Here is a 22,661-nt window from a genome sequence, read left to right as displayed (position 1 = left end):
TCGCAGCGTCCCTGCCCCCGGGGGATGTGCACACCCCGCTCCTGCCCAGCGCCGGGCTCTCGGCGTTTCCTCTCGGTGACGACCCGGTCCCCGCTGCGGACCCCTCCCCTCGCCCGTGGCCACCGAGGAGCGCCCGGGGCCGGCCGGGTCTGGCGGCAGCACACGCAGCGCCGGCCCCGGCCATCGTCCCCCTGTCGCATCGCTTGTCTGGTCCCTCACTCCGGTTGCAACAGCCTGCATCTGTGTTAACGTTTTATTTAAAATAAACTCGTGTGGTAAAACCTGGTCCCGCCCGTCTCTGGCCTGGCGAGGGGGCGGGGGGGGCTGTGCCCCGGGACGGGGAGGGGGCAGCGCAGCAGCGCGGGCTGACAGAGGCCCCGGGGGGGGATGTCCCTGGGCCAGACCCTCAGGAACCCCCATTCAGGGGACGGAAGAGCTGCCGCGGGCCGGGGGGGGAAGGGGGATTTGTGTCCGAGAATTTACTCCGGGTGCGGAGATGATAAACCCAGAGACCCCCGAGCTCCCCGGGGCGCTGCTGCCCCCGACAGCGGGACGGGGGGACACGGCGCCGGGTCAGGCCCTTCCCTTCCCCCGGCTCGCACCGACCCACCGCGGGCACCGCGCTCTGCGGGAGCCCAGACACGCCGCGGCCGGGGCGGGGAACACGCAGCAGCACCCAACACCCACTCCTCTGTCTGTCTTTGCACCACCAACACCAGGGGAGAGCGCGAACGCAGTCCCCCACTACCACAAATTATGCAGTCGAGTTTCCCGCATTTGGGGAAATCGCAGGGGTCAGCACACCCGGAGTGCAGGGGATGAGCCTCGCCCTGGGAAAACCACCTGCCTGATCATGGTGTCTCCCCTGCCAGGTAAGTATGACTCCGCCCCGCACACAACGCCCCCCGCACCACGCCGCACGCACACACACCGCACGACGACAACCCCCGCCACACCCCGTGCCCCCCCGCACCACGCCGCCTCTCGCGCCCCAAACCTCGGCCCGGGCCTGACCCGCGCAGCGCCCGCCTTCCCCCGCGGGCGGCGGCGGCGCGGCGGGAACGGCTCCCGTCATGCGTGGCGGCGGCATCTCATCTGCATGGACACGCCTCCTTTCAGCAAGACCCCGCCCCTGCCGCCCCGGCCCGGCTGTGGCGCGCTCTGCGTGGCCCCGCCCCTTTCGTAAGGCCCCGCCCCGCCCCGGGACACCCGCCTCCGCTGCGGCCGCCCCCGCCGAGGGGATGCGGGAGCCACGTCCGGCAGCCGCGGAGACCCCGGTCCCCGGACATCGGGCCGGGCTCCGGTGGCCGGCAGGACGCTGCCGGGTGGTACTGGTTTGTACTGGGGTCCGGTACAGGTCAACACAACGGCACCTGGAAGGCCTATGGAGGAAAGTGCCCACAGCCCGGTAGCTCCGGTTCTGGACTGTGGGGGGTCTGGGCACCGGCAACAGCACGGCGAGAGCAGACGCCTATGGAGGAGCTGCCCCATGGGCACACGGTGCTGTGAAAGCGCCCGGGCACCTTCCACGGGGAAGGAGAGGGGCTGGTGAGCGCCGGCACTTGGAGCACCCCAGACCCACCAGTGCTGGCCATCCCTGCCTGGCACCCCAGGGTCCCTCGCCCTCCCTTGGCAAATGCCAGCCCACCTTCCATCACTCTGCTGCTGGCTGGGCACTGCCGGCTGGGCTTGTAAACCTTCCCCCGCCATGGGGAGGCACTGGGACTCTCAGGGGCTTGTCCCCGGAGCCTTTGTAGCAAAAAACATCCCAGTGGTGTTTCACACACCCACTGGCTGATTAAATGTAAACACATAAAGGGGTGAAGGCCTCGGGCACGCTGCTTCCCCTGCCTGCGTGAGCCATCGTCCCTGCATGGAGCTGCCATCAAGGCCCCTGGGAGGGGGGGTGGGTGCTGTGGGTGACGCCATTCCAGCCTCATGGCTGTCGTGAGACAAACCCCAGTACCCGCAGACCGGAATGGCTCTCGGGGACATGCCGTCTGCTCGTGGGCTGGGGGTGTGTGCGAGAACAGCATGTGCTGTACTTGTGCAGAGCAAGGTCAGGGAACAGAAACACTCATACATAAAATTCTAGGAAAACTTCAGATACTGCAGGAAAAATTTGGAGGAAAAAATTTTGACTGGTAGGAACGGCTCCCAGGCGTGGGAAAGTGGGTAAGAAAATGGCTTGGGACGGCACTGAGGTCTGCTTGGGTTTATTAAATCTGGTGAGTGTGGATGGGAGGGTTCAACTGATGCTACATTGACGCAAACTGGCAGGTGAGAGGCTGGAAGGAGGCCTGGACGGTGCACGTGGGGACCAGAGGAACGATGCTGGGTGCATCGGGGATGGGGAAGAAGAGGAAAAGAAGAGGAGATGAGGAGGAGATGGAAGGGCTTGCACTCTGACTGCAAATGGTTATAAAGTCTAGCAGCAGGAGTGGGTGCTGCGACAGCGGGGCCCCAGCAGCAACGGACACTGAGCTCCCAGGGCGCCGGGGGCCACTCTGCCATAACTCCCGACCCTCAGAGAGAGATGCCATGGGTCTGCGTGGCTCATCGCGGCATGCAGCAGGAACCCAGCCAGCGCTTCACAGGCCTTTTCCAGCCCCCACAGTTACACAATGCGTGCCAGCATGACCAGGGACTCGGCGCGGCAGCAAGATTTAATTAACAAAGGGGTGAACTAATGTGGACATAGAAAGGCAGAAAGGAGGATCCAGGAAACTATAGGCCTGTCAGTCTGACCTCGGTAGCAGGGAAGGTCATGGAGCAGATCATCTTGAATGCCATTGCAAGTCATCTGATGGACAACCAGGGGATCAGGCCTAGTCAGCATGGGTTTGTGAAAGGCAGGTCCTGCCTGACGAACCTCATCTCCTTCTATGACAAGATGACCCGATTATTGGACGAGGGAAAGGCTGTGGATATTGTCCAGTTAGACTTTCGAAAAGCATTTGACACTGTCCCCCATAGAATTCTCATAGAAAAACTGGCGGCTCATGGCCTGGATGAGCATACGATCTGCTGGATCAAGCACTGGCTGGATGGGCGGTCCCAAAGAGTGGTGGTCAATGGAGTTAAATCCAGCTGGCGGCCGGTCACAAGTGGTGTCCCTCAGGGCTCGGTGTTGGGACCATTTCTGTTTAACATCTTTATTGATGACCTTGATAAGGACATAGAGTGTATCATCAGCAAGTTTGCAGATGACACGAAGCTAAGTGGGCGTGTTGATCTGCATGAGGATAGGGAGGCTCTACAGAGAGACTTGGAGAGGTTGGATCGATGGGTCAACACTAACGGTATGAGCTTCAACAAGGCCAAGTGCCGGGTCCTGCACTTGGGCCACAACAACCCCATGCATCGCTCCAGGCTTGGGGCAGTGTGGCTGGAGAGCTGCCTGGCAGAAAAGGACCTGGGGGTTCTAATCGACAAGTGGCTGAACATGAGCCAGCAGTGTGCCCAGGTGGCCAAGAGGGCCAATGGCATCCTGGCTTGTATTAGAAATGGTGTCACCAGCAGAAGGAGGGAGGTGATTGTCCCCCTGTACTCAGCACTGGTGAGGCCACACCTTGAGTATTGTGTCCAGTTCTGGGCACCTCAACACGAGAGAGATCTCGAGGTGCTGGAGCAAGGGCAGAGGAGGGCAACGAAGCTGGTGAAGGGCCTGGAGAATAAATCTGATGAGGAGCGATTGAAGGAGCTGGGACTGTTTAGTGTGAGGAAGAGGAGGCTGAGGGGAGACCTCATCACTCTCTACAACTACTTGAAAGGCCGTTGCAGAGAGGCTGGTGCCGGTCTCTTCTCACAGGTAATTAGCGATGGAACAAGAGGGAATGGGTTCAAGCTGCAGCAGGGGAGGGTTAGGCTCGATGATCCCAAGGGTCTTTTCCAACCCGAATGATTCCATGATCCTACGGACGGGACAGGCCGCGGCTGCAGCCCCCCCCCGCCCCCGGCTGTGATGGGCGGTGCCTGGCATGAGGGGCGTGGCCTTACGAAAGGGGCGGGGCCACGCAGCGCGCCACAGTCAGGTCGGTGCGGCAGGGGCGGGGCCTTGTGGGCGTGGAGGCGGGGATATGCAGATCAGTCCCGCCACGCACGACGGGAGCCGTTCCCGCCGCGCCGCCGCCGTCCGCGGGGGAAGGCGGGCGCTGCGCGGGTCAGGCCCGGGCCGAGGTTGGGGGCGCGAGAGGCGGCGTGGTGCGGGGGGGCACGGGGTGTGGCGGGGGTTGTCGTCGTGCGGTGTGTGTGCGTGCGGCGTGGTGCGGGGGGCGTTGTGTGCGGGGCGGAGTCATACTTACCTGGCAGGGGAGACACCATGATCAGGCAGGTGGTTTTCCCAGGGCGAGGCTCATCCCTTGCACTCCGGGTGTGCTGACCCCTGCGATTTCCTCAAATGCGGGAAACTCGACTGCATAATTTGTGGTAGTGGGGGACTGCGTTCGCGCTCTCCCCTGATATTGGTAGTGCAAAGACAGATGTTAATTTTAAAAAACACTAGGAGTTTTATCGGGACTGTAGTTACTACCGATGATGCTGCGGTGTTCAATTCTGCTTCCCCCTGTCGCGATATCTGCCGCCGTGAGACGCATGAACGACGCCTCCGCTCTGCTATTCCGCTGTGTCACCTCACGCATCCCGTCTCCGAGCCGTTGCCCCCTCGCTTCGGGTGTCCCGCACCGCCCTGTCCACGCGTGACCCGCCCCGGCTCCGCCCCGCCCGTCAGTAATGACGTGTCCGTGACGCCATCTCCCCGCGCCTTTCCGCTTTCCCTGCTGGCGGCGGCGCGGCCCGCAGCGGCCTCCGGGATGGCGTCTAACGCCGCCCGCGGGCCGCGCTGCCGGGAACGGAGCCGCCGGGGCCGGACGGGCCGGGGATCGGTGACCACCGGCCGCAGCCGGGAGCGGGAGTCCCGGGACCTCCGTACGTACCGGGGGGCGCTGGGTGCGGGCCTCTCCTCGGGGCACGATGCGGTGCCGGGGCCCGCAGCCCGCCCCAGGCGGGCTGCGGGCCCCGGCACCGCATCGTGCCCCGACTAGAGCACCCGGGGCTGCCGGGCTCGGGTGTTCCCCCCCGCGTCCGTGTGTCCCCCGACGTGTCTGCGTCTCCAACCCCGTGTCCGTGTCTCCCTCCCCCACGTCCACGCGTCCCCGAGCCCCCTGTCTGCGCATCCCCCCCCGGTGTCTGTGTCCGTCCCCCTCCATGTCCTTGTCTCCAATCCCATGTCCATACATCCCCCCGCCGTGTCCATGTCTCCCATCCCGCATCCACATATTCCCCTCTGTGTCCCTCCCTGCTGGTGTCCGAGCCCCGCCGTGACCCGGTGCTGCTCCAGGATGGGGCTACTGCCCAGCTGGGCGTTGGTAGCCCGGTGGTGGCCGTGGCCGGGGCTGGCAGAACCCTGCCGTGTGCTCGTGCTGACGCTGGGGTTCTCTTTCAGCAGGAGAAACGCCGCCGCTCGGAGATGTGGATGCTTTGGGCCGCTCCGAGGAGGGCGACGAAGCCACCAAGACCCAGAAAAAACCTGCCCGAAACCAAAAACAGAAAAGTATTCCCAATGACCCCAATGGCCCGGCCCCTGCGGAGACCGGGGCTCATGGCGAGCCCTCGAGGACCTCGGAGAATGGGTCCGTGCCGCCCCCAAAGGCCCCTGGGAAGCGCGGTCGGAAGTCCAAGACGGAGATGCTGCTGCTGAAACTGTCTCAGGACTTGGAGTGCCCGGCCCCGGAGCCCATCTGTGTGCAGAAGATGCTGGGGAGCAGCGAGCAGGCGTCGGAAGGCCTGGAGACCCCCCCCGGCGGGCGCCCCAAGAGGCGGGCAGCCAAAGTGTGAGCAGGGGCAGTGGATGGGGGGGCCGGGGGGCATTTGGAAGGGCAGTGGGATACTCTGCCTTGCCTTGAGGAGTCTCCGTGTCTTTCCTGAAGGATTTTGTCCCACGTCAGTGGAACAAACTGGTTCCCCATCCTGCTATTCCTGCTTTTGGAGAATGTGTGTGGGCCCAGGAGCGCGGGGCTGTGGGGCACAGCAGGGGCTGTAGATGAGCTCGCCTGCGGCCAGTGTTTGACGGCGGTGGGTTGTCTGCGGTGGGGAGGAGGTTCCCTCGGTTCCTGGCAAGCCTGGGAGGAGCATGCTTGCCTGGGGGGGAGCAGAAGAAGCTGTGGGAGCCATGTCCTGCTCAAAGCACAGTCCTGTGGGGAGCCCGTGTGCTCCGGGGGCAGCTCGGGCAGCGGCTGCGTTCTCCAAGTGCCTGTGCGACCCAGGGTTTGCAGGGTCAGAGCTGGCGGGGCTGCAGCGCCCCGGTTCCCTCGCTCCGCAGCACAGAGGCAGGGCGCAGTCGGGTGCCCGGTGCGGGAACCCCCTGTGCTGAGGCGCTTGCGGGAAGATCTCTGGCTTTCCTGCTTTCTGGCTGGCAAAGGGCCACGCGCTGCTCTGCCAGGCGCCATCCCCTGCCTCTGCCGGGAGCCGGGCGGCCAGCGTTCCCTGGGGAGGGACAGGGGGTGATGGATGTCTGAGGGGCTGAGCTGGAGGCTGGCAGCGTGTCCAGACGGGCTCTGCCGCAGCCCGGGCAGGAGCAAATTGCTCACCCAGACCCCGAGCTGGTGGAGTGCGTCCGCCTGGTCCTGGAGGGAGGGAGGGCTGGTCCCTGTACGCTCCCCCAGCTCACCTCCGGGCAATGCCTTTGGTGTCCCAGGGCTTTGCTGTACCTGCAGGAGCTGGCGGAGGAGCTGACGTCCGTGTACCAGCCCCCGGCTCCCACTGAGGGTGCCCAGGAGCCGGAGCTCGCGCGTGTCCAGAAGAAGCGTCAGAGCCGGAGGAGGAAGGAGGAGGAAACAGACAGTGATGATCCCGCGCAAGATGCTGACTTTGTACCCTCGAAGGAGGTGTTGCTGCAGGCAGAGGAGGAGGAGGGGAGCGATGCGCCGCTCAGTGAGGCATCGGAGCCAGAGCTGGAGGCACTCCGAGGACATGGTGGGAAGGTGGCATCTGCAGGGGTAAGGGCAGGGTCTCTGCCTTGGCCGCTTCTTTGGTCTTGCATGAGCAACACGAAGTGTCTGAGCTGTCGTGTGGTGTCCCCAGCTCCGGCTGTCTGGATGCCGTCCCTGGAGCAGGACTCGGTCGGGGATGGCGTGTCAGTGCCTGTCAGACAGGCGTGAGCTGTCTGGGTTTAACTGCCAGCAGAGGCAGCTCCGAGCGAGGGTGGGTGGGGACGGGGTCCTGGAGGCTGTCCTGTAGTTCGTGGAAGTCCCCAGAATGGGACTTTGTGTCGTGACGTGGTCTGGGTGACCGCTGCGGCCGTGGCTAGAGGAGAGCTCTGTGCTCGTGGCCTGCATCGGTGCCGTTTTGGATGGGTGCGTCCCCCTGGGGCTGGTGGGAGCGTTTCGGCAGGCAGAGGCAGCCCGGGACAGGCCCTTTGGCCAGGTCCTGCTCTGAGTCTGCTCTGGTCCCCAGAGATCCAAGCCCCAGTGCCGAGGCCTCGCTCCCAACGGCTTCCACAACTCCATCATGGCCCCGGTGGAGAAGTGCTCCAGCCTCACCTGCAGCCTGTGAGTGGGGGCTCAGCATTGCTGGGGGGGGGTTGGGGCGGGCTATGGGGAGCGGTGGCTGCTGGTGCCCCGGGTACCATCGCTGTCACGGGCGTGAGGAGAAAAGAGCGTGTGCCGTGGGGAACGTGGGTGCTCTGCTGGCAGCGCTGGGGATGGAGCCGCATCGCCCGGGGGAGGCACCGGGGGGTGACGGACGGGGCTGGGCCAAGGTGGGGGTGAGGGCAGGGTCTGAGAGCCCTCGGCGGGGAGCTGCCTGCGCCGGGACGCGGGGGCTGTCGCTGAGATCCATCGCATCGGCTGCAGGCGGGAGCAGAAGTACTCGCAGTGGGAGTTCCCCGACTGGATCCCTTTGGCGCACAAGTGGACGTGGCTCTCGGAGAGGTACCGTGGAGCAGCGCAGGGATGGGGGGGCACCAGCTGCATGATGGGGCAGGTCCCAGCAGTGCTGGGGGTGAGCTGGGGGGGAGAGCAGGTGGCTGCACCCGTCGGGGCAGGACAAGGGCACAGTCGGTGCTGTACCCTCCATCCCTCTGGTGGGATCAGGCCCCAGCAGGAATGATGGGGATTTCTTGGTGTGGGCTTTGGGGAGTCTCATGGCTTTGGCCACGGAGTCTTGGTAGCCCTCTGGGTGGCCAGCAGCAGGGCACGTGGGCTGTGTGGAGGCTGGGTGGGTGCTGGGGTACGATCCTGTGATGGGGTGAGGGGCAGGGGTGAGGAGATGTCCTCTCCTCTCACCTTCTTCTGCCTCCCCAGCGAGGCTGCCCCATACCTGCCAGCAGAGGAGAAGTCTCCCCTCTTCTCCATCCAGCGGGAGGGCATCGAAGATGACGGCGTCTTGTACAGGGTGAACAGGTCTGTGAGGGGTGGCCGGGGTCGTGGGTGTCCTGCCTGGGACCGGCAGTAGCCCTCAGGGCTGTGCTTCTGGCAGGTCCGGGGGCTGGGCGGCCACCCCGGGGCAGCAGGAGTGCCCTGGGGTCCCACCGCCCCCCGGCCCCATGACCTCCCACCCCACGTTGTCCCTGCTCTTGCCCCGTGTCCTTACCCCCCTCCTCGTGGGCAGGTTCAACTCCCTGCAGCCCCACGCGGAGCGCCTGGACGTGTCCTTCTTCGTGGGCGGCCCCGTGTGGGCCATGGAGTGGTGTCCGTCCCCGGAGGGCTCCACAGCCGCTCAGTACGTGGCCGTCTACTGCCACGGCAGCATGGAGGAGACGCACAGCGTGGCCGGGCTCCACGGGGGCCCCGCGCTCCTGCAGCTCTGGGGCCTGGGCACGCTGCAGCAGGAGCCGGGGTGAGTGCGCGGCGGGGGCTGCGTGGCGCCGGGGCTGGGGAGGGTCCGTGTCTCTTCTTGTCCCTCCGCGGCTGAGCGGGTGGTGAGGTTTGTCCTCCCCCAGAGCCACCTCCTGGCCCCCTCGGGGGCGGTGCTGGTAGCCAGCCTCGCTGCTGGCGTGTACTGGAGCCATTGGGCTCCAGCTCCCGCCTTCCTCATCGCCCGACCCCTGCCCACAGCTCCGCCGACAGCGCCGCGCTGGCCTACGCCATCGCTGCCGACCACGGCTGCGTCTGGGACATGAAGTTCTGCCCCAGCGGAGCCTGGGAGCTGCCCACCGCCACCAGGAAGGTGGGTGCGCGGCCGGAGGGGCCGCCTTGGGTCTCCCCGGGGTCCCTCAGTCCCTGCCCTCGCTGCAGCCTCCCTGGGCGGGGGACGGCGCCGCGGGGCTGAGCCCGTGTGTCGTTCCGCAGCCCCCGCAGATGAACCGGCTGGGCCTGCTGGCCGTGGCCTTCTCGGACGGCAAGGTGCTGCTGTACTCCCTGCCGCACCCCGGCGCCCTGCGGCGCTCCAAGGCAACCCAGGTAAAAGGTAGGAAGAGCCGCGCTGCCGGGCGGGGGCCTCCCGCCATCGTCCCACCGCGACGGGCTGGGCGGCGTGTGTGCCCCGGGGCCCCTCTGCCCACACCGGGGGGCCCTGCTGTGCCGGGGGTCCATGGGGCGGGTGCTGGGGGACCATCCCCAGGCCAGCACCGGCTGTGGCGAGCCCCGGCTGGCCCTGCGCTTGGGACCTGCTGCTGGCAGGGAGGCAGGGGAGGGGAGCGCGGCTGGTTTTTGGTGTCGGAGGGTGCCAAAGCGGTGCTGGCCCAGAGGTTGGGTCGCAGGGACGCTGCTGCAGCCCGACTGGGGCGCGGGTCCCTGCCCGGAGCAGGGCCCTCGACTGGGCAGACTGGGAGGGCCCTCAGGGCAGCGCTGGGATGACTGGAGGGGGCTGCAGGGCGAGGTGTAGCTGCCGTAGTGTGTTCCTGAGCCTCCCCCTGCCTCCTCGCTCACTGCCGGGAGCGCGTCCTGTTGCGGCAGAGCTGCTTATTCCAGCCTGGCTCGAGCTGTTTGTCATAGCCGGGATCTGGGGCTCCGAGCTCTCGTCTGGCTCGGGTTAATGGTGCTTGTAATAGCCTCATCTGCTGGACGCCGGGCGAGATTGATGACCGGTGCGTGCTGCTCGTGGCCGCTCAGCCGTGGCCGACAGCCTGCAGGTCCAGGGCTGACAATGGGAAATTGGTTCCCTGCACCCCAGCCTGGCTGTGGCTCCCGCCGGCACGTAGCTGCCTTTTCCACCCCCGTCTCGGCGTCCCCGCTCCTGCGCCGGGTGGTTTGCACTGGTGCCGCAGCCCCCACGTGGGGAGCTTGCGGCAGGCGCGGATCTTCCCCCCCCACCCCACCCCCGGCAACGCTCCTGCGCGTCGTCCGGGTCCCGTCACGTCGCCTCAGCCCGGCTGCGGCTGCGCCTCCCGTCCTCGCCCTCGCAGCCGGGCTGGGGGTGCTGGTTTGCAGATGCAGGATCGGTGCCAGACTGCAGCGTCGGGGCCCTGCCGGCGGCTCCCGGTTCAGCGTGGCTGTGCTGGCGTTCCCTGGGGCTCCGGGGACCTGCACCCCATGTTTCCAGCCCACGGAGCCCGGTGCTGCTCCCCACGCCGTGCCCTGGCTGTCACAGAGGTGCCAGAGAAGATGCATGGCTCTGCCATATCTCGGCACGGCGCCGCCTCCGCCTGCGGCTGCCGCGCTCTGGGGTGCAGACGTGCTTGTCTGGTGCCTGAGGACAGCCCCGCCACGCTGGGGGATGGGGGGGCCCCTCTGGCCCGAGAAGTGGGGAGCGGGAGCCCCACAGCACTGGTGTCGTGGGTCACTGGTGGGGGAGATTCTCCGTCGGACACGGCCGGTGCATGTGGGGTCCTGCCGGCTCCTCGCCCCGAGCCGTTTGGGCGCAGGGATCTCTGCAGTGTCTGCCGTTCTGCACGGCTGCTCCTTCCCTCCCTGCGGCAGTCACCGTCTGGGCTGGCCCACGTGTGCCACGGGCTCCCCTTGAGTTTGGTGACGGCATCTTCCATGGGTGCAGCTGGTGGTGGTGGGGTGCAGCCCTTCGGGGTGCCCCTTCCTCCAGCGTGGGCAGTTGTGGCTCCTGGGGGTCCTGCTGGTGCCTGATCTTGGGTTTTCTGCTCTGTTTCTGCTCTGTTTTCTGCTGCTGGGTGCACTCACTTGCTGCTCCTCGGCTGCGGTGGGGACACTGGTCCCAATGCGTGGCAGGACGGACAGGGAGCCCCGGGCCAGGGCCGCAGGGAGCACTGAGCCGGGTTCTGGGCTGCTGAGCAGCTCCCATCGCTGGGGGCTTCTAGGAAAGCTGGTGCCTGCCCTGACCCTCCTCTGCTCTCTTCTAGATGGGTCCTTCCACAAGCACGTTATCTGCAAGGTCAGTGTCCTCTGCCGCTGCGGTCCCCCGTCGGGGCTGGCACCCGGCCGCCTCCTGGCTGGTGGGAGAGCTGGGGAGGGGGCCGGGACACCTGCAGAGCTCGCCGGCCCCGCGGTGCTGGGGTGGCAGAGCGGAGCCGTGCTCCCATGGGTGTCCCCATCTGTTGGGACGCGGGTGGCACCGGCGTGGGGCTGTGGCTGATGTTTGCCCGCTGGCCTCCAGGTGCAGTGTGTCGCCACGCTCCAGGTGGGCTCTGTCCAGGCAGGGAATGCCTCCGAGTGCGGCCAGTGCTTCAGCCTCTCCTGGATGCCATGCAAGCCCCATCATCACCTCGCAGCCGGTTTTTATGACGGTGAGTCCCCCCCCTGCACGAAGAGCCCTGGCCCTGCAGCAGGAGCTTTGAGCTCCTCCAGCCTCAGCCCGGGGCAGGGCATGGCGGGGCTGGGGGTGAGGTGTGGGGGCAGCAAGTGGCAGACCCCCTGCGGGAGCCTCTCTGCCCATCCCTGGGGCAGGGGGACGGCTTATCGCAGGCTGGCCACAGGCAGCCTCTTGTACCTGTCGGCTCCAGGAATGTGGCTCTGGCTTAACCCCCACCTGTCTGACTCCCTGCGCTGCCAGCACCTGCCTTTCCGAGCCGTCCTGGCCCCCTCTGAGCCCCGGCTACAACTCCAGCCCTGGCTCGGCCGCTCCTGCAGCCCCTGCCTGCGCCACTGCCCATCCCCGGCCGCGCGGGACCCACGCTAGCCCTGGCACAGTGGCTCCCGGCGCTGGCGCAGTCGCGGGGCGGCTCCTGAGGGGCGCGGGTCTCGTCCCCCAGGCACTGTGGCCATCTGGAACCTGCTCACCAAGTCCCTGCTGCAGTGCGTGCACCAGCCCGACGGCTCCCTCAAGCTCTACCCTTTCCGGTGCTTCCTGGCCCACGACCACGCGGTGCGGAGCATCGAGTGGTGCAAGGCCGATAGGTGAGGGGGGGGAACGGCGCTGGTGCGGGCGCTGCCAGGGAGAGCGGGATCGCTCCTGCAGACGGGGCTCCTTTGCCAGGAAGGGCTTAAGAGGACTTGGTGCTGATGGCACTCGTCCCCCTGAGGCACCGAGGAGGTTGGGTTGGGCTTTCTGGGGCTCGGGGGGTTTGAGCCGCTGCCTGTGGGAGGACCGCTGTGCTGCGGGAGCAGGGCCACCCCGTCCCTGCCGCGGGGACGGGGACAGCCCTGCGCGGGGGTCTCAGTGCTGCCTTTCTCCTGGTTCTCAGCAACTTCCTGGTCACGGCAGGGAGCGACCGCAAGATCAAGTTCTGGGACCTGCGGCGGCTCTACGAGCCCATCAACAGCATCAAGCGGTTCCTCAGCACCGAGGTGGCCTGGCTGCTGCCCTACAACGGGGTCACCGTGGCCCAGGACAACTGCTACGCCTCGTGAGTGCCGGGGCCATGGCGGTGCCCACCCCGTGCCCGGGGACCAGCCTGCTGCTGGGGTCTGGTCCCACCTCCCCGCTGCCCCCAGGGCCCCCTCTGGTCTGTCTCTCCCCGGCAGCATCCAGCTGTGCCGTGCTGTGTCAGGCTGCGTCTGTGCGGTGTTGGAGGGCCGGGGGGGTGCTGCCCCTGGCACAGGGGAAGGACGAGGCCCTTGGGCAGCTGCTGCGTGGCCCCAGGCTGACACGGTTTGGCAGAAGGGTTCTGGGGTCTCGGTGTGTTCTCAACCTCCAGGAGCCGCCCTGAGCTGCTGTGTGATGTTGTGACGTGTCACCAGAGCGAGGACAGTCCCCCCTCCACCCGCCAGGGTCTCTGGGGAGGTGGGCTGTTGCCTGGCTCTTGCGGAGCTCCGTCCTCATCCGTTCCCTTTCCCTTGCAGTTATGGTCTCTGTGGGATCCATTACATCGACGCCGGCTACTTGGGCTTCAAGGCTTATTTTGTGGCCCCTCGCAAGGGGACTGTGTGGGTAAGAGGCTGGTGCAGGGCAGTTCTGTGCCGGGGGCTGTGTTGGAGGGGTGGGCGCCTGCCCCAAACCCAGCTGGTCCCCACGGCACACGGTGGGGGTGACACTGCCTGGCCGGGTAAGTCCCCGGCTCGTGGGGACACCCTGTGCCCCTCAGAGCAGAGACAGTGGCAGCCGGGTGAGGTGGTGTCCTTGTTTGCGGTGCCATTTCCAAGCCTGGCCCCCCCCGGGGAGCGGAGGGGGGTGCGCGGGGGCTGGGGGTGGTGGGGAGCCTGCCGGGACCCCACACCCCTCCGCTCCCGCAGAGCATATCTGGCTCGGACTGGCTGAACACGGTGGCCGCAGGAGACATCACCGGCGAGCTGTTGGCTGCGGTGCTGCCCGACCTGGCCGTCAACCCCCTCAACGTCAAGCGCTCCTCGGACCGCAGATTTGTAAGGGGCCGCCGTGATCCCTGGGGACTGGGCAGGGTGGGAGCTGGGCTCCTGGGTCGCTGGAACGGCGTCCTGAGCTGCCGCGGGGTGTCTGCTGCCCCACGCCTGTGTGTGTTGTGTCGTGATATGTGTGTGTCGTGACGTGTGTCTTGCCTTTCCCGCCTGGGGGGACGCTGCGTGGCGGGAAGGGCGGTGGCAGCAGCCTCAGCCCTGGGGTTGGGACCTTCGGGGTTAGTCTCACGCGTGGGACAGTCCTGTCCCTCTTTGTCCCCTGCCCTTACGGTGGCACCCCCTTGCTCTCCCCTGCCCCAGACCCACCGTGCTGCGAGGCAGGGCAGGACCCCAGGGCTCCCAGCCCCGCTCGGTCCCTGGTGGTCCCTGCGGAGGAGCGGACGGAGCCTCCGGAGCCCCCGGCCCTGCCCTGAGCCCCGTCTCACCCACAGCCAGTCTACAAAGCTGATCTGCTGCCGGGGGACGGTGAGCCGGCGCTGCCCAAGACCAGGCACTACAGGGAGATGGTGACCAAGAGCTACATCCGATTCCGGGACACGGACCTGGTAGGAGGGCGGGCGGCGGAGCTGGATGGTCCCGACCCCGGGTGGGACCCATGGGAGCAGACTGGGGTCTAAGGGGTTGTGGCAGCAGCAGGGTGACTTTGCGGCAGCCCCTCGCCTCCAGCGGAGCCCAGTCTGGCCTCTGTGGCACCGTCCCCCCAGCCTGGGGGAGCCCCCGGTTGCTTGGTCGCAGGGTGGTGGGGGGCACAGGCCTGGGCAGAGCAGTGCTCGGTGTCCTGGCTGTGGCAGCAGTCTGGGGCGCCCAGCCCTGGGAAGGAGCCTGGGGGGTCACAGCTGCCTGATCCCCCCCTCCCCGGTGGGCCGGGCCATGTTTGGAGGGGTTGGCGTGGGGCAAATCTGGGTCCGAGCTGCTGGAGAGGCACCAGGGTGGTGGGCTGGGGTCTGCCATGCTGCAGCCCCCCCGTGCCCAGTCCCTCCGTCGGGGTCTGGCTCCTGCTGCCCTTCGCCGTGGCTGTTTGGTGGGCGACCCGCGTCCCCTGGCCGAGCAGCAGGCGCCCGGGGCCGCGGTGTGCGCAGCCCCGGCCGCGCTGCTCACGGGGGTGCTGCCGCTCCGCAGCGCAGCTTCAGGAACTTCCCCAGCCGGGAGCCCATGCGCAGGATGCACTCGCAGGAGGCCAAGGCAGAGCTCAGCCTCGACCGCCTGCAGCTGGAGTCCCTGCACAAGGTGAGGGGGCTGCCGCCGCCGGGGGGGTGCCGGCACCTCGGCCCCCTCCCTCCTGACCCCCTTCTCCTCCCGCAGGTGCGTTTCAGCCCCAACCTGGACTCGCACGGCTGGCTGGTGTCGGGCGGGCAGGCGGGCATCGTGCGGGCGCATTGCCTGGCCGGGCTGGCCTCCGCCACCAGCCGCCGGCTGCTCCCCGAGTGCCGTGCCCGCTTCAGCTCCCTCTTCGGGGACCAGCCCGGCAGCCCCAGCCCCCCCGGGAGCCCCCCGCTGCCCACCGAATAGCGCCGGGGCGGGGATCCTCCTGCTGCTGCCACACGCACGTGCCCCTGGCAGGAGCCCGGGCCAGGGGCAGGCTGCGCCAGCCGGGGTCCGGGGGGGCTCCATGGCCCCTCTTGGTGCTTCTTACCCCTCCTCGCGGGAGGGATGTCTGCTCCTGGCCCTCACTGGAACGCTCGGGACGCGTGTCCCCATGGTCTGGGTCCGGAAGGATCCTTTTGCGCTGTTTGGTCTGAGCTGGTGCGGGGAGGGCGGTGGGACCGTGCGTGTCCCTGGCTTGAGCTGTGGGTCTTGGGGCCTGAGGCTGGGGGAGCACCCCCCGGCCCCCCACTGGCGTGGGGCTGTGCTTGTTCTTGCCTCCTGCCCCCCGTCGCTGGCTGAGCCCCGCCGTGCAGGGGATGGACGGGGCTGGCAGCGGTGCCAGGAGCTCTGAAGTTGCTCACATTGAGCCTGTGTTCGACTGTGCAGTAAACGTGGTTTGTTTTGTAAAGGCTGGTTGTGGTGCTGGGGCAGGCGCCGGTGCCAGGGGGGCCGTGGTGGTGCTGCCCTGGCCGCCATCTGCCCCTCATGGGGGAAACCGTGGCCGTGTCCCCCCTCCCCGCTCCCCTCCTGGCTGCCTGCACCGCTGCTGCTGCTGCTCTCCAACAAGTTTATTGGCGGCTGCGGGCTCTGCCGTGGCCCGCTGGACTCCTGGCACAGAGAGATGGACGGACGGATGGACGGACACTCCACGGGTGCAACAGACACGGACTGGCAACGGTGGGGACGGATCAGGCCCGGGCATGGCGGGGAGCGAGGCCAGGGCAGCCGGCGCCGGGGGCTGAGCTCCAGCCTGTGGTTCCCCCGTCCCCTAGCAGCGGCCCCCCCAGCAGCCTGGGGAGCCCCCGGGGGGGCGGTGGGGGCCAAGGCCGGGTTGGGGCTCCCCGTGCCCCCCGGGATGTCCCCTCCCTCCCCTGGCACCTTCAGTGGCTCCCTCCTGTCCCCTCTCCTGCGGGGGACAACAGGGCTCTTCCCCGGGGGGCTGCACGGTGGGGCAGGCTCCCCCTCCTCCTCTGGGGCTGGTCCCGGCAGGCTGGGGGCCATGGCAAGCCTGGTCCCGTCCCGGGGGTGGCTGTTCCTGGAGGAGCCCCTGTGCCGTGGGGGCCAGGATGTGCGTATGTCCCCCCCAGGACCCTGCACGCTCAGGCGCACCGTCCCACCCCGGGGCTCCGCAGCAGCAGGGTGGGTGCAGCGCAGGGACGGGACCCCCAGCGCTGCACCCCCTGCTCCAGGGGCAGTCCCCGCTCCCCAGCGGGCAGAGGGGTCTCAGGCGCGGGGGTCCTGGCAGTGCTGGCAGGCTGCCGCCTCCTCCCAGTACCGCTCCACCTGCACCGTGCACCAGGCAAAGCCGAACCTGCGCCGCAGCTGGATGGTGGCTTCCCGCAGCACCGTCTCGGGGTCGGCACTGGCGTCTGGGGAGGGCAGGGCAGCGTGGCTCAGCCCCGGTGTGTCCATGCGTCCCCGCCATTCCTGCAGGAGCCGCCATCCGGGGCACTCACCGACAGCCACGTGCACCGACACGGCGTGGTGGCTCAGCGTCAGCGCCCAGAGGTGCAGGTCGTGGGTGCCCTTCACCCCGCTCACCCCCAGCAGCACCTCCTTCACTGCGTCGAACGCAACGCCCCGCGGTGCCCCTGCCAGCAACGCCTGGTCACGGGGGGCGACAGACACCCCCGGCCCCACCAGGGTCAGGGCTGGTGGTGGGAGCAGCCGGAGGTGGGGGTTCCCCCAGGCTGTGACCCGGGGACAGTGGCTCCAGGGGGAGGCCCCGCCACGCTGGAGAGGATGGAGAGGCTGGGGGGGCTCAAGGGAAACAAGGGAAGGACAGAGGAGGGGGCTGGGTGGGGGCCAAGAGGCGTGAGCTGCCCCCAGGAGCTCCTGCGCCCCCACTAGCCCCCTGCACCCGTGACCCCGCACCCTCCTCGCCCGCTGCAAACCTTCCATGAGGACTCTGAAGACGTCCTTGAGGATGGTGAAGGTGGAGCCGAGGACGAAGATGGAGAAGAAGAGGGTGCTGATGGGGTCTGCAATCTTGCACTGGGGCTGCAGAGAGCAGGGGGTGCGTGGGGCTGGGGGCGGCAGAGCCGAGCTGGGCACCGAGGCAGGGGGGTGCCAGAGCCCAGCGCCCACCCCACAGCACCCTGTGTGGGGCCAAGGGAGTCGTTCCCCTGGGTGGCGGAGGAGGGTCCAGGCTGGGCACCTTGAAGTAGATGATGGTGGCAGCCACGAGGACGCCGACGCTCTGCAGCAGGTCACCCACCACGTGGATGAAGGCGGCGCGGACGCTGGTGCTGCCGGGCAGGGGGGCACGGCTGGGCAGGCACCCCCCGGTGCTCTCCAGGGGCTCGTAGCCCCCTGTGCCGTGGCCGTGGCCAGCGGGGGACTGGTGCAGGATGTAGGCCATGCTGGGGAGAGCAGGGCTGGCTCAGCGCTGCGCCGGGCAGGGTGCAGGGGCCTCGGTGGCACCCCTGGACCTGCACCCGTCAGCGGCGCCTGGGCAGAGGGGGCATGGGCAGGCGCGCTTGGGGGCACGTATGGGGCCAGAACAGGGATTTGGGCTTGTGCCAGGGCTCAGGCTGGGCATGGGGGCAGGGGATGTAGAGCCCTGGCTCTACAGAGCGGGTGTAGAGAGGAGTAGAGATAGGGGGTGTACGTGCATGGGCTGGAAGCCGGGAGCGCACTGGGGACAGGAAATAGGAGGAGGTAGCGCTTGGGGACATGAGAGCTGGGGGCACAGGGACAGAAGGTGACCTGGGAGCCTTGGGGCACCGGGGGCACATGTGGGGCAGGGGCACGGGAGGGGAGGCTCAGGCCGGGGGGGTGTGGGGGGATGCGGGGGCGCACAGCCCTGTGCAGGACGTACATCAGGTTGACGCCGACGGCGCTGGCGGAGGTGGCCAGCATGGCTCGCGCCTCAATCTCGTAGTCGTTGCTGACGATGCGGGCGGCCGCCAGGTAGACAAGAGCCCCGGTCACCACCCAGATGGAGAGGACGGAGGCCAGCGCGCCCAGCGTCTCTGCGGGAGGGGGACTGTGAGTGCCTGGGGACACACACGGCCCACCCACCTGTGTGTCCCCCCAGCTCACCTGAGCGGTGCCAGCCAAAGCTCATGGTCTTGGTGGGCGGGCGGGTGGAGACCCAGAGGGAGAAGAGGCTGACGGACATGCTGCCCACGTCCGTCAGCAGGTGGGCTGCGTCCGTCATGATGGCCAGGCTGTGCGCCAGGTACCCGCCTGCGGGCGCAGGGCAGCTGGCACCGCGCGCCCCGCCAGCCCCCCGTCCCCATCCCCGTCCCCCTGTTACCTATCACCTCCCCGACCATGAAGAGGCAGCAGACGGTGCAGGCGACGCTCAGCTGCCGGCGGGCCTGGAGCCTCCCCGGGCCGGGGCTGGGGGCTCGGGGGCTGCAGTGGCAGTGGGGAGCCGGAGCCGGGGGGGGCGGTGGTGCCAGGGTGTCCTGGGAGCCTGCAAACAGACTGGGGGCGGGGGTCACTGCCGGCCGCCCCGGCTCCTGCTGCCTCTGCCCGGGACCCCCGGGGCTCCCGGTAGCCGCAGTCTGGCCCGCGGGGGTGCCCGGGCTGGTCCCGGGGGTCCGCCCCGCCGGCGGCGGTAACAAAGCCGGGGCACCGGCAGGGTACGGGGGGGCCGGGCCCGCGGCAGCCGAACTCCCCCGCCGGGACGGGCAGCCCCGGGACCGCGGGGGGCGGCGTGGGGGCCGGTGGGACCGAGGTGTCGCGTCCGCGGCCGTTGCGGGGACGGGAGAGGTGGGGAGTGGGGCGGGGGGCGGGCGGGGGCTCAGGGCGCTGGTGCAGGGGGCACCGGTGCGGGAGGGGACGGATGGACGGACAGCGTGCCGGTGCGGGGAGGGCGACGGGTGAACGGTACCGGTGCGGGTGGGTGATGGATGCACGGTACCGGTGCGGGGGGGTGGCGTTTGGGCGCCGGTAGCTGCCGGACGGGCACCGAGGGGGGAGCGGGGCTGGCGCACGGCGCGGGGGGGCTGGTTCCGCTGGGATGGAGGCGCCGGCCCCGGGGAGGGGGTGGGTGCCGGTGCCGGGGGGTGGGTGCCGGTGCACGGAGGGTCGGGGCTGGCTCGGGGTCCGCGGAGGTGCTGATGCCCGTGCCGGATGGATGAAGGCGCGGGGGCCGCGGCGGGATGGACGTGCCGGGGGGTGCCCATGTCGGGGCGGTGGGAGCTGGGCAGTGCTGGACGTGTCGGGGGCTTGCGGGTCCCGGGGGACGGGAGGTGGCGCTGACGGGGGGTGCGGGTGCCGGGGAGGCCGGGGGAGCTGGGGGCGGTGGGGGGCGATGGACATGCCGGGGGTGATGGGGGACCCAGTGCCGGCGCTGCGGGTGCGGGGGATCGAAGGCTGCAGATGCGGGGGATGATGGAGGTGGCGGTGCTGGGGGGTTCCGGGGGCAGCGCGAAGTGGCGCTGGCGTGGGGTGGTGGGGTGCCGGGGGTGGCAGTGCCGGGGCGACGGGGGTGCCGGGGTACTGGTGATGGAGGTGCTGGTGCCGGGGGTACCGGGGAGATGAGGGTGCTGGGGGTGCCGGTGATGGAGGTGCTGGTGCCGGGGGTGATGGAGGTACTGAGGATGCCGGAGGTGCCGGGGTGCTGGTGGCTGAGGTGCTGGGGGTGATGGAGGTGCTGGGGTGGGGGTGATGGAGGTGCTGGGGCGCCGGAGGTGCCGGGGTGATGGAGGTGCCGGGGATGGAGGTGCCGGTGCCGGGGCGATGGAGGTGCCGGTGCCGGGAATGGAGGTACCGGGGGTGACGGAGGTCCCGGTGCCGGGGATGGAGGTGCCGGTGCTAGGGTGATAGAGCTGCCGGTGCCGGGGATGGAGGTGCCGGGGATGGAGGTGCCGGTGCCGGGGATGGAGGTACCGGGGGTGACGGAGGTCCCGGTGCCGGGGATGGAGGTGCCGGGGGTGATGGAGGTGCCGGTGCCGGGGATGGAGGTGCCGGTGCCGGGGATGGAGGTGCCGGGGGTGATGGAGGTGCCGGTGCCGGGGATGGAGGTACCGGGGGTGACGAAGGTCCCGGTGCCGGGGATGGAGGTCCCGGTGCCGGGGATGGAGGTGCCGGGGGTGATGGAGGTGCCGGTGCCGGGGGTGATGGAGGTGCCGGGGGTGATGGAGGTGCCGGTGCCGGGGCGGTGGAAGTGCCGGGGGTGCCGGCGGTACCTCTTGAGGCGCAGGCTGCCGTCGGCGCGGCCGCCCCTCGGGCTGACCAGGCGGGCGCTCTCGGTGCCGCTCGGGGGCTCCATCCCGGGGCGAGCAGCTCCGCGGGCACCGGCCGCCGGCGCCAACGCGGCCCCGCCCCCGCCGCGGCCCCGCCCCCTCCCGGGCCACGCGCAGGACAGCGGGCGGGGGGGCGGCGGGGGAGCGGGGGGAGCGGGGCCGGTCCGGGAGCCAGGGCCGTGCGGGGGGCTCTGGTTAACTGGTAGGGGGCGGGCTGGTGGGGGGGGCTGCGTGGGCATTGGGGGGCGGCTCGGGTATGGGGGGCTGCGTGGGCGAGGGGAGGCTGTTCGGGTACCGGGGGGCTGCTTGGGTGTGCGGGAACGGTGCGTGTAGGGGGGCTGCTGCCACTGGGGGGGCTGTTTGGGGGGGGCCGGGCTGCTGAGGTACAGGGGGGACATCTGGCCACAGGGGTCTGCGTCGGCTCTGTGACAACGTCGCCGTCAGTGTGGCTGCAGCCAGGGGTCCGTGTCTGACCAGCCCAGTGACCCGCCATGGGTGAGGGGCTGGCAGAGGAGGGGATGCAGTGGCCGTCGTCCACCTGGACGGCGCGTCCCATAGATCCTCCTGGAGAAGCTGTGGAAGCGTGGGCCGGGTGAGCACAGTGAGGTGCACGGAAAACTGGCTGCGTGGCCAGGCCCAGAGCGGGGTGATCAGTGCCACAACGTCCAGTTGGAATCCAGTAACAACCAGTGTACCCCAGGGTTCAATACCGGGTCCAGTCTCATTTAACATCTTCATTAACGATCTGGAGGACAGGGCAGGGCCTACCCTCAGTGAGTCTGTGGGTGACACCGGGCCGGGGGGAGCAGCCGTACCGCAGAGGGTCGAGCTGTTCTGTCCTGCAGAGGGGTCTGGATGGGCTGGAGAAATGGGGTGATGGGGACCCCGTGAAGTTCAGTGAGGGAAAGTGCAAAGCGCTGCCCTGGGGAGGAACAGCCCTGCAGCACCAGTACTTGCTGGGGGGCACCCGGTTGGAAAGCGGCTCAGCAGAAGAGGCCCCGGGGGTCCTGGTGGACATCAGGCTGACCATGACCCAGCAATGGGCCCTTGTGCACAGGAGGCAAAGGGCATCCTGGGCTGCTTCAGGCAAAGCATTGCCAGTCGAGGGAGGTGACAGTCCTTCCCCTCTGCTCAGCGCTGCTGAGGCCACCCTGGAGTCCTGGGCCAGCGCTGGGTCCTGTTATGTCTTCTGCGGGGACAGAGGTGGCTTTAGCAGGGACAGAGGTGGCTTCATGCCCGCAGCTGGCGTGGTGCCCTGTGTTGGGTTTGTGGTGGGATGCCATGGGAGCGCGCTGGTGGCTGCGGTTGGTGCTGGGCTCTCAAGGGCTTTTCTACTCCTCATCCCCCGCACCAGTGAGTACACTGGGGGGGCACAAGGAGCTGAGGAGGACACAGCCAGGACAGCTGACCCCAACTGCCCAAAGGGACGTTCTATGCCACATGACACCATGCTCAGCGTATAAAGCTGGGGTGGGAAGGGGGGACGTTTGGAGCGATGGCATTTGTCTTCCCAAGTCACTGTTCCGCTGATGGAGCCCGGCTCTCCTGGGGGTGCTGCACCCCTGCCTGCCGTGGGGAGCGCTGAATTAATTCCCTGTTCTGCTTTGCTGGCGTGCACGGATTCCGCTCTACCTATTAAACTGTCTTTATTATCTCAACCCACGAGTTTTTCCTCACTTTTACCCTTCCGATTCTCTCCCCCATCCCGAGGGGGGGTGAGCGAGTGGCTGCGGGGTCCTGGCTGCCGGCCGGGGCTGAACCACGGTGCGTGCCCGGTCCGGGAGGGACACGGAGGGACCGGAGAGAGCCCAGCGAGGGGCCGCCAGGGCGCGGGGGGACTGGAGGGTCCCTGCCGCGGGGGGAGGCTGAAGGGGCTGGGGCTGCTCAGCCCGGGGCCGGCTGGGGGGTGGATCCATGCGGATAAATCCCTGCAGGGAGGTGCCGAGGGGACGCAGCCAGGCTCCCCCAGGGGTGCTCGGTGCCCGGACCAGGGGCCACGGGCACACACTGGCCCCCGGGAGGGTCCAGGGGCCACACACTGGCCCCCTGCTCGGTGCGCGGGTGACACGGGCGGGGGGGTGTCTCCGTCCCTGGGGACTCCAGCGGCTCCGGGGGGCCGGGCGGAGCGGGGGGCTGGGCCGGGGGCACCCCCGCGGGGCCCGGCCTCCGCCATCTGTTGGGCACCGGCCGCGCTCGGGGCCCCGGTGACCGTCCGGAG

The 22,661-nt window shown here is 68.7% G+C and overlaps 2 protein-coding genes and 2 non-coding genes across 12 annotated transcripts; 2 read left to right on the top strand and 2 right to left on the bottom strand.

Moving 5' to 3' along the window:
- Positions 1-716: 716 nt before the first annotated feature.
- On the bottom strand, positions 717-880 carry LOC134514015 (U1 spliceosomal RNA). Its single transcript, XR_010070602.1, has one exon. It is a non-coding gene; the product is annotated as a U1 spliceosomal RNA (small nuclear RNA).
- Positions 881-4,253: 3,373 nt separating this feature from the next.
- Positions 4,254-15,651, top strand: GTF3C2 (general transcription factor IIIC subunit 2). 9 transcript variants are annotated; one of them, XM_063330860.1, is made up of 18 exons: positions 4,255-4,926; positions 5,444-5,831; positions 6,695-6,995; positions 7,453-7,547; positions 7,851-7,928; positions 8,301-8,399; positions 8,608-8,835; positions 9,054-9,165; positions 9,288-9,398; positions 11,249-11,280; positions 11,503-11,632; positions 12,098-12,242; positions 12,550-12,691; positions 13,128-13,215; positions 13,518-13,646; positions 14,090-14,203; positions 14,783-14,885; positions 14,961-15,651. In XM_063330860.1, exons 1-18 carry the CDS (start codon positions 4,482-4,484, stop codon positions 15,395-15,397), a joined length of 3,177 nt encoding a protein of 1,058 aa, XP_063186930.1. In that variant the 5' UTR covers positions 4,255-4,481; the 3' UTR covers positions 15,398-15,651. The 9 variants fall into 9 exon arrangements, 6 of the variants coding, with proteins under 6 accessions (XP_063186934.1, XP_063186930.1, XP_063186929.1 ...); XM_063330859.1 differs by having other exon boundaries at positions 4,256-4,926; positions 5,447-5,831; positions 9,288-9,405; positions 12,530-12,691; XM_063330858.1 differs by having other exon boundaries at positions 4,257-4,926; positions 9,288-9,405; positions 12,530-12,691.
- Positions 4,297-4,460, top strand: LOC134514033 (U1 spliceosomal RNA). Its single transcript, XR_010070620.1, has one exon. It is a non-coding gene; the product is annotated as a U1 spliceosomal RNA (small nuclear RNA).
- Positions 15,652-16,466: 815 nt separating the features above from the next.
- SLC30A3 (solute carrier family 30 member 3) lies at positions 16,467-20,609 on the bottom strand. Its single transcript, XM_063330865.1, has 8 exons — positions 20,387-20,609; positions 18,505-18,677; positions 18,288-18,434; positions 18,064-18,217; positions 17,401-17,605; positions 17,138-17,243; positions 16,700-16,834; positions 16,467-16,612 (listed from the first exon to the last, which is right to left on the bottom strand). Exons 1-8 carry the CDS (start codon positions 20,467-20,469, stop codon positions 16,467-16,469), a joined length of 1,149 nt encoding a protein of 382 aa, XP_063186935.1. The 5' UTR covers positions 20,470-20,609.
- Between the last annotated feature and the right edge of the window lie 2,052 nt (positions 20,610-22,661).

This window comes from Chroicocephalus ridibundus, chromosome 3, assembly GCF_963924245.1.
Source record: "Chroicocephalus ridibundus chromosome 3, bChrRid1.1, whole genome shotgun sequence".
In the NCBI taxonomy this organism is placed as follows: domain Eukaryota; kingdom Metazoa; phylum Chordata; class Aves; order Charadriiformes; family Laridae; genus Chroicocephalus; species Chroicocephalus ridibundus.
Note: the sequence above shows the minus strand (reverse complement) of the source record. Positions and strands in the feature narration are given on the sequence as shown.

Bases quoted from the DNA above. Each gene is read 5' to 3' on its own strand.
- GTF3C2 (XM_063330858.1), top strand. From the start codon at position 4,482: ATGTTAATTTTAAAAAACACTAGGAGTTTTATCGGGACTGTAGTTACT. The intron at 11,281-11,502 runs GTCAGTGTCCTC...GCTGGCCTCCAG, and splicing joins ACAAGCACGTTATCTGCAAG to GTGCAGTGTGTCGCCACGCT. The intron at 13,216-13,517 runs GTAAGAGGCTGG...CCGCTCCCGCAG, and splicing joins CTCGCAAGGGGACTGTGTGG to AGCATATCTGGCTCGGACTG.
- SLC30A3 (XM_063330865.1), bottom strand. From the start codon at position 20,469: ATGGAGCCCCCGAGCGGCACCGAGAGCGCCCGCCTGGTCAGCCCGAGG. The intron at 18,435-18,504 runs GTAACAGGGGGA...CTGCGCCCGCAG, and splicing joins CATGGTCGGGGAGGTGATAG to GCGGGTACCTGGCGCACAGC. The intron at 17,606-18,063 runs GTACGTCCTGCA...TGCTCTCCCCAG, and splicing joins GCCGTCGGCGTCAACCTGAT to CATGGCCTACATCCTGCACC.